This window comes from Drosophila ficusphila, unplaced genomic scaffold, assembly GCF_018152265.1.
Source record: "Drosophila ficusphila isolate 14025-0441.05 unplaced genomic scaffold, ASM1815226v1 contig_197, whole genome shotgun sequence".
Taxonomy (NCBI): domain Eukaryota; kingdom Metazoa; phylum Arthropoda; class Insecta; order Diptera; family Drosophilidae; genus Drosophila; species Drosophila ficusphila.
In genome coordinates this window covers 3,914,570-3,925,929 of record NW_025064091.1, presented here as the reverse complement: position 1 = coordinate 3,925,929, position 11,360 = coordinate 3,914,570, and the positions used below count along the sequence as shown (strand labels likewise).

The window sequence follows — 11,360 nt, the reverse complement described above, 5'->3', positions numbered from 1 at the left end:
TGTGTTCATTGCAAAAAACTTTATTAATAAATACTATCAAATAATAATTCCAAAATAATAAGTGTTTCCAAAAAAATTGATAATAATTAAGAGTGTCATAACTGTTATAATAATCGTAAAAATAATTATTTCACATACACAGCTCACAGCTTGTTGTTGTTGTGCTTAAAAGCTTAATTTAGAGCTTGGGAAAACAAAAATAGAAATTATTTAGAATTTCTTAAAGAAGATTTCGGAATTTGTGATGTTGACATAAAAAATTAATGGGTATGGTTAAAAAAAGAATAACTTAAAATAGTAAGATTACAAATTTCGCTTTAGATTTGATGGTTGTTTGTTTTACAAAAGGCAGTGTTGATTTTTGTTTGTTGTTGCAGTAGCAGTGTTAGAAAATAAATAGAATTAAAAAAAATCGAGAACCGAAAGAAGGTAAATATAGAAAAAGTTCCACTCAAATATTCACATCAAATTAATAATAATAATAATAATAATAATGAACTAAATCTATAACATTTGCTAGCGGCCCTGATCTTTGACGGTTCACATACTGACACAATTGAAAATGAAAAACTTACGTATCGAGAAAATAATTGTTTTGTTGTCTTTTCTTTACAACTAACATAGTATAGTTAGGCAAAATATGTTGGCTTAAAAACGCATAATTCAAAACGGTGCAGTAAATTTGTTAAACTATCACATAACATATATATTCCAAGGCAAATATATATTAGCTACAATTGAACACTTAAGTTTGGAGAGAGAATTTAGGCAGAACTGTGTTGCTGGAGAATAAATAAATTACAAAAAAAATAATCGAAAGTTGGGGATCCCAGCGTGTGTGGATCCCCGGTGGATGGTAGATCTCCCCCATGCGCTGACTCCCTCTCTCTCTATCTCTATCGCTATCGCCATCGCTCTCTCGTTCTCTCTGTTGCTATCCCTGTCCCTGTCTCTATCTCTATCTCTAGCCCTATCTATCTAACTATTTTCTAGCCCTCTCCGGTTGGTAAATTAGGATTAGTTAACTCTTCGCTTTCAGCTTCTATGTAATTATACGCTTTGACATTTTCTGTCTAGACTCAATTCGTTACGGGATATATTTGTGGGGTGTTTGTGGATCGTGTGTGGACTGCTTGTGGATTGTGTGGGTTGTTTTCGGTGTGGTTAGTTGCTTCTCTTTAATATTTAGTTAAATTATGAGGTACTTGAAACTTTTTGGCACAGTGAAAGTTTTCATTTACTTTACTTCTACCACTTTACTTTGATTTGTTCTCATTTTTTTGTTTTTCATTCTTTCCACTTTTTGGTACGGCAAATATTTTCCTTAGTGCTTTAGACATTTAGTTAATACAAAAAAGAAACGGATCATCTCCGTTCTACGCATTACAGCTTTTGGGTTTTTCAGTTTTTTGGATTTTCATTTACACTTTAATTCGATGTTCTTGGTTTAGGGTTGTTTTGTGTTGCATTTTTTAGCTTTACTTCTTTCGTCTGTGTGTGTTGAACTAAGTTGAAATGAAGCAAATGTCTGTTGAGAAATCTTGATTCGACCTATGGGTTTTCCCTATTTTATTGTTTTTATTGTTTAATTGCACATTTCGTTTCCAGCGGACGGACGGCGCCAGAGTTGCCAGCACCGTCCTATTTATCTATTGCTTGCCATGGTTGCCATCGCTATAAACTATTCTTGCCTGTTCAGCTTGTTTGTAGGTTAGTTAAAACTTCAATGTTGTTTTCTTGTTGTGATCACAGTTAGTTTTGTGTTGTTGTAGTTGCAGTTTTAATTGTAATTGCTATTGGTAATTGTTAATTGTTGCTATGTTTGTTTGTTTTTAGTTTTGATTTGCCTTGCTTTGCTTTGCTTTGTATATAAATTAAACTATTGACGGTGGTAGATCCCATTAGTATCTCCTAGCTTTACAATAATCCTATGAACCAACTTCGACTCCCGCCTGAACATATATGTATGTATGTAGATCGGTCAACCGAAGAATAAATAATGCTTGCATCGTTGAAACATCGTTTTACATTTAGTGGTTGGTTGGTTGGCTTAGTTTTTAGTACAGTTTCTGCACTGCAAATAACTAAAATCCCAATTAGATTATTGTTTTCTGTGGTAGGTAACAGAGTTTGCTCAGTTATTGCATTGATACTTGCAAAGTTAGTTTCCCCTCGCTTGCTTTTTTGTTTGTACAAATTGTTGCTAGTTTAGCTTCTATAGATCGGTGTAAAATTAAATATATTTTATCTATTGTGTATATCAACGGCAGATCTGCGGTACAATGTGTTACACATGTCCCTCGTTTGTTTCGGTAGAAAATACAGACTATTTTGGTTATCGCTATTGCAATGTTTGTTGCTATTTGTTTGTGGCTGTTTCGTTAATTTGTGTGTTAGAAATTAGTTGTCTCACAGAACCAAATCGCATTTCGTTCCCATCCGGCACTTAATCATAGTTGTAGAAAAACGTAATCTTGTGCTACGATAATTATAATCCGTAATTATAATTGTAATCCTTACTCACACATACTTTTAATATATTTAGAGAGATAGGTGTATATTCAGAATCTTAAACACTTTAATACCCGTGCTAATTAGTTGCCCGTAATTTTGTTTTTCTCTAGCTTGCACCAAAAAAAAAAAAAAAAAAAAACTCTTGCGAAAAAATGTTTACATCGATCTAATCGTAGAGCTTTTGGTAATAATAATAGGATTTATACATAGGTTTCCTCGTTATATCCTGTATTTAGTGTATGTGTGTGTGGTTGCGGTTGTATTTGGAGGCGTGTGGGCGTGGCTGATCCTGGAGCTGGTTCCTTATCTGCGTAGGAGCCGCCTCCTACGCGCCTCATCTCAGCGCGGCGCATTGTGGATGTGGGTGGTCAGGTGCTTCGATAGGTAGTCCGCCCGCGCGAAGCACTTGCCGCAGGACTCGCAGTGGTACGGCCGCTCGCCGGTGTGGATCCTCAGGTGGCGCGTCAGGTCGGACTTGCCCCCGAACGCTCGGCCGCAGAAGAGGCACACGAACGGCCGCTCGCCGGTGTGCTTGCGCACGTGCAGCTTCAGGTTCTCCTTCGACCGCACGCACTTGCCGCAAAAGGGGCAAGCGAACCGCGAGGTGGCAGGCCTGGAATCGCAACAATCAGCCCATTAGTAAAGGAATTCGATTTAATTTTAGTATAATACTATAATAATATAATATATAATAATAATATTATAATATAATATTATAATAATATAACAATATAATATATAATAATATAATTACTCATACGCACTGTTGGCACTTAATTGACTAAGAGCACTCACCGCTTATCCCGCTGTCGCTCGGCGGCATCGACGCGCAAGAAGTTGAGTATGGAGGCCTCCTGCGGATTGAGTCCCAGGAACTGTTCGTTCGGAATGCGCTCGGCGTTGATCAGCGACGTCAGCGAACTGAGCGAGCTGATACCTCCACCCCCGCCGCCGCCGCCGCTGCCTCCACTTGCGCCGCCCGAGGCAGAGCCGCCTGCAGCTGCACCAGCGCTTCCGCTTCCGGCCGCACCGCTTCCGGTGGCGCCACCTCCGCTTCCGCCGGAGTTCGCCTGCGCCTGCGCAGCAGCAGCGGCGGTGGCAGCGGCCACAGCAGCAGCGGCAGCCGCCGAGGATGAGGAGCCGGCGGCCGAGGTGGCAACCAGTGGCAGTGAAACGTGGCCCAAATGGCTCGGCAGCTGTGACTGCGAATGCGGATTGTGGTGGTGCTGCGCCTGGTGGTGGTGATGATGGTGGTGCTGGTGGTGTTGGTAGGAGGGATCCGTTTCCAAGTGGTGCAGGCGCGACTGTAAAAGGAATAGGAAGTTTTAGATACCAAATTTAAATGTCGATTTGTTTCTAAAAAGTAATTGTATAACATAAAGGTTTCTTAATAATTTATTCAGTTGTCTGTTAAAAACAAATTGCCATTTAAATGCATTTATTAAATTAAGTTTGCGATATTGGTAAATCATGAACCTTTCTTTCAAAAGTTATATAAAACTAAACTGAACTACGTACAAATTGTTTAAATTAAAATCCCCTTAAAATTCTTCGAATAATTTTGCATAACTTCTCACAATAGTTAATTTAATAAATAATTCATTTAACAATGTAGTAGTAGTTTTTCACCCATTCGATTGATCCTTCAGGAACCTTTCTGATTCCCCACTCACCCGCTTGTTTGTACTATGAATGCCGTCGGAGCTGCTGATGTTCGGCTCGGTGGCGCTGGTGGAGGCCGAGGCCGAGGAGTTGTTGTCCTGGTAGAGCATCGTGATGCCCGCCGAATCGACGGTGTTGTCCTGTTCGTGCTCCTCGCAATCGTTTGACCGGGACTCGGGCGTCTGCTCGTCGGCGGCGCCCTCCCGCTTCACGTTCACCCGCAGATCCTCGCCCTCGTCGGCCAGCATGGGCTCCTGCGAACTGGTGACCACATCCTGATCCACCGACGTAACCGATCCCGATCCGGAAGCAGAAAGCGAGGCGGGAGCTGCCACCGCAACGGCGAGCGACGAGGAGGAGGCCGATCCCAGACGACCGACCACGCCCACTCCGACGCCCACACTCTTCTTGCCGTGAAGGCGCTCCAAGGCGTGGTTCAAGCGGTGCTTCTTGAAGCTCTTCAGGTAGCGAAACTGCATGCCGCACACGTCGCAGGTGAAGAGCTTGTCGGCTGGGAGTCTGGCCCGATGGTTCTGCTCCTTGTGCTTGGCATATGCACTCCGATAGCGATACGACTGGCCGCACTGCTCGCAGATGAAGGGCTTCTCCTCGCCGGGACCCACATGGGGATGCTGGAGAGCAGCGTGCTGCTCCAGCAGCCAGACATTCGGAAAGTGGGCATTGCACACCACGCAGCGGGTCTCCTCTTCGATGGCCTCGCCGGGGATTCCCGTTCCGGAGCCCCCAGTTCCTCCTCCGCCCGAGGAACTGAACAGGGAGGAGCACGTGTCCGAGGGACTCTTCAGCATCTGGCTGAGCTGCTGACTGAGCAGCGGTGGCGTGGAGGAAGTCGAGGAAGAGGAGCTCTTCTCCTTCAAATCCGAACTGGCACTTCCCGCTGCGCCAGCCAAAAGCAACTGGGTGTACTGCCTCAATCCGGCGGCGTCCACAATGACGCTACTCGAACCCGAAACCGATCCGGATCCCGATCCCGAACCCGAACCAGTTACCGAGCCCGCCAGGATGGGGAGTGCGACGCTGGCGCTGGAGGAGCTGCTCCAGGGACTCCTTGTACAGCTGGGCACTCCGCTCGCTGGGCAGCTCCAGAATGGTCACCTCATCGCTGTCCGCCGAGCTCCGTTTGCAGCTGTCCTCGCCGGAATCGTTGGACAGCGCCGTCGTCGTTGTCGTCGAACTGGTGGCCATTTGCTGGGGCGAAGGAGAGGACTTGGGACCCTTTCCCGCCGGCTGCTGCGGCTGTTGTTGTTGTTGTTGTTGGTAGAAAGCGGTGGGTGTGGGGTAGCGCAGGTTGAAGCTTGCACCGCCCGCCTGAGGTTGTTGTGGTTGTTGAGTGTGCGTGTGCGTGTGCGTGTGTGTGTGTGCCCCGCCCGACCGACCGCCGCCCACTTGACCCGCCGACGTGGAGGAGGCCGAAGCGGAGGAGGAGGCGGTGGTCGCCGTTGCCGTCGCCGTGGCCGTCGGCTGGCCTGGCTGGTAGTCCTTGGTCAGCAGATCGCTGAGGGTCGTGAATCGCTGCGGGAAGTCCTTCGGCGCCGCCAAAAGACCGCGTGTCCTGCGGGGAACGCAATGATTAGTGTTGGTTCTACGGCTTATAATATTTGTAGTAAGTTTCAGTGAATAGGAAAATAGAAATAATGTTTTAATATTTAATTTAAGAAATTAGTTAAAGTAAGTTATAGAGGTTTACCTAATTATAAGCTTTATGTATATCAAAAAGTTAAGGTATGATACTTTATAAGATTTTTGTAAAAGGTTTACAGCTTGTTAAAATTTTTAAATCTTAGCCCTTTTTGGCATTGGAATTTTTATTTTCGAGATATATAAGTAAACTGAGAGAAAATAGATTTCGGTGCCAGCCACTTGAAGGTTAAAAATGTCGAAAAATTATGATAAAATTTCATTCATTCATTCATTTCATTTTTAGGTTTTAAGGGTATCTTGTGTAGTTTTTTTTACCTTTATTACATTGCATTAAGATATAACTCACCTGAGGGCCTCTTCTGCCAGCCAGGTCTGGTGGTGGAGCAGGCTGAGAATTCTGGACGGATCGATGTCGAAGAGGCTCAGTCCGAGGGGCGAGAAGGGGAAGGCGAAGGGTGTGGGGCAGCGACTGGTGGCCATCGCGCTCATCGGGGAGCTGAAGTTCCGCAGCAGCTGTGGGATCCAAAAAACAGGGCTATTCAGTGGGGTTTTGGCGGTACAATCGGGCGGTAAAATGGGTGTGCGGTGCCTCTTTCTGTTCTGCTTTTTTTCTGGGTCAGAGGTCAGAGGTCGCGGGGCTCAAATAAATATTCCTTAGTTCTAAACTGAAGTGGGGGGGGGCTGATCCCCCAGTCGTGGGGATCGAAATCTCTATCCTGACGGGAATCGGGGCTACATTTCCAACTCATGCAAGGCAACTGAATACAAGGCAAGCAAACACTCAAAAGCTCACACAAAAAGACATCTAGATATGGACAAACTATCTGGCGGATAGGCAAATGAAAATACGGAAAAGTCAAAATGAAAAGTCGACAGAGAAAAGTGGAAGAAGCTGCAGGAGTAATGGTTAAAGATACTTACGTGACTGCTATTTATTATCGGTCATGAGTAAATTTGGGAACGAAAGATTACTTAGCTTTAAGGTAAATTTTCTTGTCCGAAAAGTATGAAATAATAAAATAAATTCAGAATTTTTTGGACACCAAAATTATTTGTTTTATATTTATGAAAATTATTCATTTTCAAATAAAAACTAAAACAATATAAATAGTTGTTTTGATCCAACTGGGTATAAACAATTTTTTGTTAAATGGATTTATACAACCCTGATCCTGAAATATAATGACAATATAAAATGTTTCCATGGCTGCGCCACGTTCTTTAATAAAAACTCGAGATGGGAGAAATGTTTTTCAATATTTTTATTTATATAGAATTTTATTTCATTTTCTTCATCTCTCTTTTGTCTGTTTTCCATTTTTTAGCTTGTCCAGCTGCTTTCTTCTTTCACTGTTTTCATTCTTTACTCTGCTTGTATTTGTGTATAAGAGTGTGTGAGTGTCGCGTGTGTGAACAAGTTCTTAAGTTCCTTTTACTTTATATCTTTTCTTTCGCTCGACTACTAGAAATGTTGTTAGGCATAGACTATAGACTATATAGCTAGCTATATATGACCGATCCTTCTGCTGATCCTATAGGTTTTCTTGTTCTGCATTTATTTATATCAATCATCTTTTGTTTTTTTCATTCTGTTCTGTTTTTTGTTCTTCTAGTTTTAGCTTGCTGTCTTGATTCCCTCTCGTTAGCCTTTCTTTTTTGTAATTACTTGGGTTTCTTGGGACCTTTTTTTTGGGGTTCGGGGTTTCGGATAGAAATCAAATCTGCCTTGGAGAATCTCCTTCGCCTGACTTTTTAGCATTCTTCATATTTGTTTGTGTTTTGGTTTTTTGTTATAAACTATGATATGCCTTGCTTTGCTTAAATATTTTTCTTGTTTTTTTACTTCTTCATTTTATGTTTGTAATAATTTTCATAAAAATTTGTTGTTTTGGGTGTGAGTGTGGGGATTTTTTGTTTTTCTTTTTGGTTTGCCTAAAATATGTTTTTTGGTTTGACTGCGTGTAAGTAATTGAATTTCCCTTCGCTCTAAAATATTTTCTTGATTGCTTCTATTTCTTATTTTTTTTCTTGCTTACTTTTTTCTTGGTGCCTGATAAGCTGCTTTTTTTAAGTTTTTAAGTTTTCGAGTTCTTTAGTTATTATTCAGCATTGGGTCAACTCGAAAAATGAGTCGAGTCGAAAGTTGAGTGGAGATTTCTTGTAAGTAATTATTCTTGCTCAGTGCTTTTGTTTTTTATAGTTCCCATTTCGACTACGAAAAAAATATATAGTTAGCGTATATTTTTAACCTTCCGTTTTTACTTTCGTAATGTCTTTTGGTATTTCTTTTTGTTTGGGTATTATCCATATATATCTGTTGAGTTCCCATCAAGCTCTCTTGCATATAGAGTACAAAGTACTATATAGAACTATATAGTTTCAGCTCGGATGTGTTGGTATGGGTGCTGACTGTGTGTGTGTGTGTGTGTGTAAAACGATAAGGAATGTACATGAGAGTGAAATGGTTTTTATATATTTTTTATTTCGCTTTTGTTGATTTCTTTCATTTGTCTTTTATTAGCCACAAAATATCAAAATCTTATTTCGAATTATAAAAAAAAAAATAAATGAAAACTAAATTGTATCGATTGGAACTTAAATTGCAGTTTATAGTTCTATATATGTGTATATATAATTTGCATTATTTTAGAGTCATTTTAAGTTTAAGCTCGCTCAATAAATAATGGGAAATGTCTTAACTTAGGATAAGGTTAATGAAAAATGATTAATAAAACTTAAGCGGGTGATTGCTAAGATTTAGTTTTAGTTAGTAGTCGCTGCTGCTCTTAGTGAATTTGTTCGGCCTTGGCCTTAAATTAATTATTGTATAATTCTTTCATCGCATTCTCTTCTTTTTTTGTTGCTTTTCTGTGTGGTGTGTTTACAGTTAGTTAAGAATATATATTTATATAAATTATTTATGTATCTTGTATGTCTATATTGTAGGAACATATTGACGTAATCATAACGTATTGCAGCTATTTGTTCATCCTCTTAATTCGGTTATTGTTTATTGTTTTAACTTTTCATCAGATTTCGGTTTGCTGTGAGTTTCATATTCATCTGTGTGGTTTTAAACCGCCTTACTCTGTTTATTAACCCTCTTGTTAGGCAGTTCCTTCGCCTTGGGGAAAACAGCCCCCTAATCCCAGATTTTTAATTCGGGTGAAAATCCCCATGGAATGCCTTGAAATCGAGCTGTTTTCCCAGGCGTTTATTGATTTAGGTTCGATAACTTAAGAGAAAATATTTAAAAAAGTCTACAAACAAACAAATAATAAGTTTAAAAACATATTTGTAAAATTATTTATGAATGAGCCTCAATAGGGAACTTACAAAAATTTTCTCAACCGTCGTTTACTAAAACTATTATTTTGCTACCCATTTTTCAACTGCTCTCCTTCGTTCTGTGCTGCTATTTTGTATTATATTTCATATAATTATTTTGTATGCTTGGCTTGAATTCTCAATTCAGGTCAATTGAAACAAAAACAACTATTCTGTATTTTCATATTCTTGAAAAATGATCGAGGAAGGTTAAAAATGTATTTCTTTCGTTTCGCTTATGTCGAAAATATGCTTTTCCTTTTTGGGTTTTTTTTTTTTAAGTTTATTAAATATGTTTACATTGTTCGCGGCGTTTTTTCTTCTGTGAAAATAGTATTATTCTCTTTCATTACTAAAAACTAGTTTAATATTTTGATAAATTGGTTTCTTGTGTGTCTGTGTTTTTGTGTGGCTTTCCTTTCCATTTTTCATCGTTCCAAACATTTTCTCTTTCATTTGGGGATATGCAAAACTACATTGTTGTTGTTTCTACTTTGTTTTTCGATTTGGTTGAGTGTGTGGGCGAGTGTAATATAGCTAACTGCCTAAAATTCGCAAATTTGCTTTGCAGTTTTCTAATAGTTTTTTCCATTTTCCATTTTCCTTTTTCATTTTCCGTCTTTTGTTAGAAACTAATTTCTTTTTACATGCCGTAAGTACTTTTTGTATAAATGTAGGTGTGTTTGTCTGTGTGTAAGATATACTAATGTATAGGTGTGTATGTATATTTAGTTATATATATGTATATATAGATCTCAATGCCTCCCATTGCTCGCTAAAAAAATAACTATCAAAAAAACTGCAATTTCCATTTTTGACTTCCTTGTTTTTTTTTTGTTTTGTTTTGTTTTGTTTTTTTTTAGGTTTTTGCTCTGCGCGTTTTTATAAAATATTACTTTAGTATGTATATTGTATATATGTATTGTATATATATATTTTTTTTTTGGTTTTCGATTTTTATTTTATTTTTATTCTGTTTTTTGTTTTGTTTTAAAGGGGAGTAGGCACTACAGTGTTGTTTTTTCTCTCATTCCTCTTTACCTTTCTGCCGTTTTCTTTTTGTTTTATCTTGTGTCTTTCTTTCTCGCTCATCTCCAAAAAAATGTTCAGCTTTTTCTCATCTCGACATATATATAAATTAAGTCCCACAAGCTAGTACTAACAATTTTCCTCGCTGGTTCAGCCTAAATTTTCCGCTTCTTCACGTTCTATATATGTGTGAGTTCCTCATTCTGTGTGTGTGTGTGTGTGTGTGTTGAGCTTATACCGAAAAAAATTGTTTACAACTTTTGAAGCTTTCTTTTAGGTTTCCAATGTCCTGCTATTTGTTTACTTTATATATAAGTGTGTAGATATCATATTCATTAACTTGACTTTAGCGTATCAAAAAGTGTGTACGTCGTTTTTTTGTGTGGAAATGTACATTTTGGAAAGGTTTTTCTTTGGGGGGGAGGGGGATTTTCCGCGCTGATATTCCTCAAAATTGGTTCTATGTTTGTCTTCTTCTTAGCCTTCTCTTAAGACTTGGTTAAAAGTGCTGCCTCCTTCTGCTGTGTTTATAAACGTATTTTATGTACAGTTTTCAGCATGCTTCAAGTAAAAAACCATATTTCCAATTGACCGATGTTTAGGTTCTGTGTGAAAGAATATTTTTTGTGTGTTTTCAGAATCAGGAAACTAGTTTCGATTTTTATTTAAAAAACTGTATTTTTTAATACTTAGAATTTTGAAACAGTTTATAGAAATGGTGACGAAAATATTATTTTCTTTGGAAGGAAACATTTAAAATTGTTTTTAAAATTTTTTTTTTTACAAATATTTTCTCAAGAACTTGAAACAAGTTTTCCTGATTCGCACAGATGTATTTTTAAAACTTATTCGTGTTTGTTTTTTGTTCGTTTTTTTTTTATCTATGTACAGTATGTCCTCGAATTATTAGCTTGGCACTCAAACATATTTAGTTTTTACTTTGGTTATGGGGTCTCATTTAATTAGTTAGGTCTTTATGGTTGTCATTCATATTGGGGTTGTTGGTGTTTTGATGTTCTTGTTGTTGTCGTTATTGTGGTTGATTTAATACGCCGATGAAACCAATTGCTAGTTATCATTATGTTTAGTTTATTGCGTTTCACTGTCTCGCTTGCTGCGCTTACAAGTTTCGCTTAACGAACAGAAAAAGGCATATTCAAAGTAAG

At 38.9% G+C, this 11,360-nt stretch overlaps 2 protein-coding genes across 2 annotated transcripts; both read right to left on the bottom strand.

The window, feature by feature from the left end:
* LOC108097502 (zinc finger protein 316-like) lies at positions 1-5,023 on the bottom strand. Its single transcript, XM_017199813.2, has 3 exons — positions 4,188-5,023; positions 3,310-3,818; positions 1-3,127 (listed from the first exon to the last, which is right to left on the bottom strand). Exons 1-3 carry the CDS (start codon positions 4,983-4,985, stop codon positions 2,854-2,856), a joined length of 1,581 nt encoding a protein of 526 aa, XP_017055302.2. The 5' UTR covers positions 4,986-5,023; the 3' UTR covers positions 1-2,853.
* Positions 5,024-5,133: 110 nt separating this feature from the next.
* On the bottom strand, positions 5,134-6,335 carry LOC122320904. Its single transcript, XM_043209545.1, has 2 exons — positions 6,185-6,335; positions 5,134-5,749 (listed from the first exon to the last, which is right to left on the bottom strand). The coding sequence occupies exons 1-2, from the start codon at positions 6,325-6,327 to the stop codon at positions 5,134-5,136; spliced, it is 759 nt and encodes a 252-aa protein (XP_043065480.1). The 5' UTR covers positions 6,328-6,335.
* Between the last annotated feature and the right edge of the window lie 5,025 nt (positions 6,336-11,360).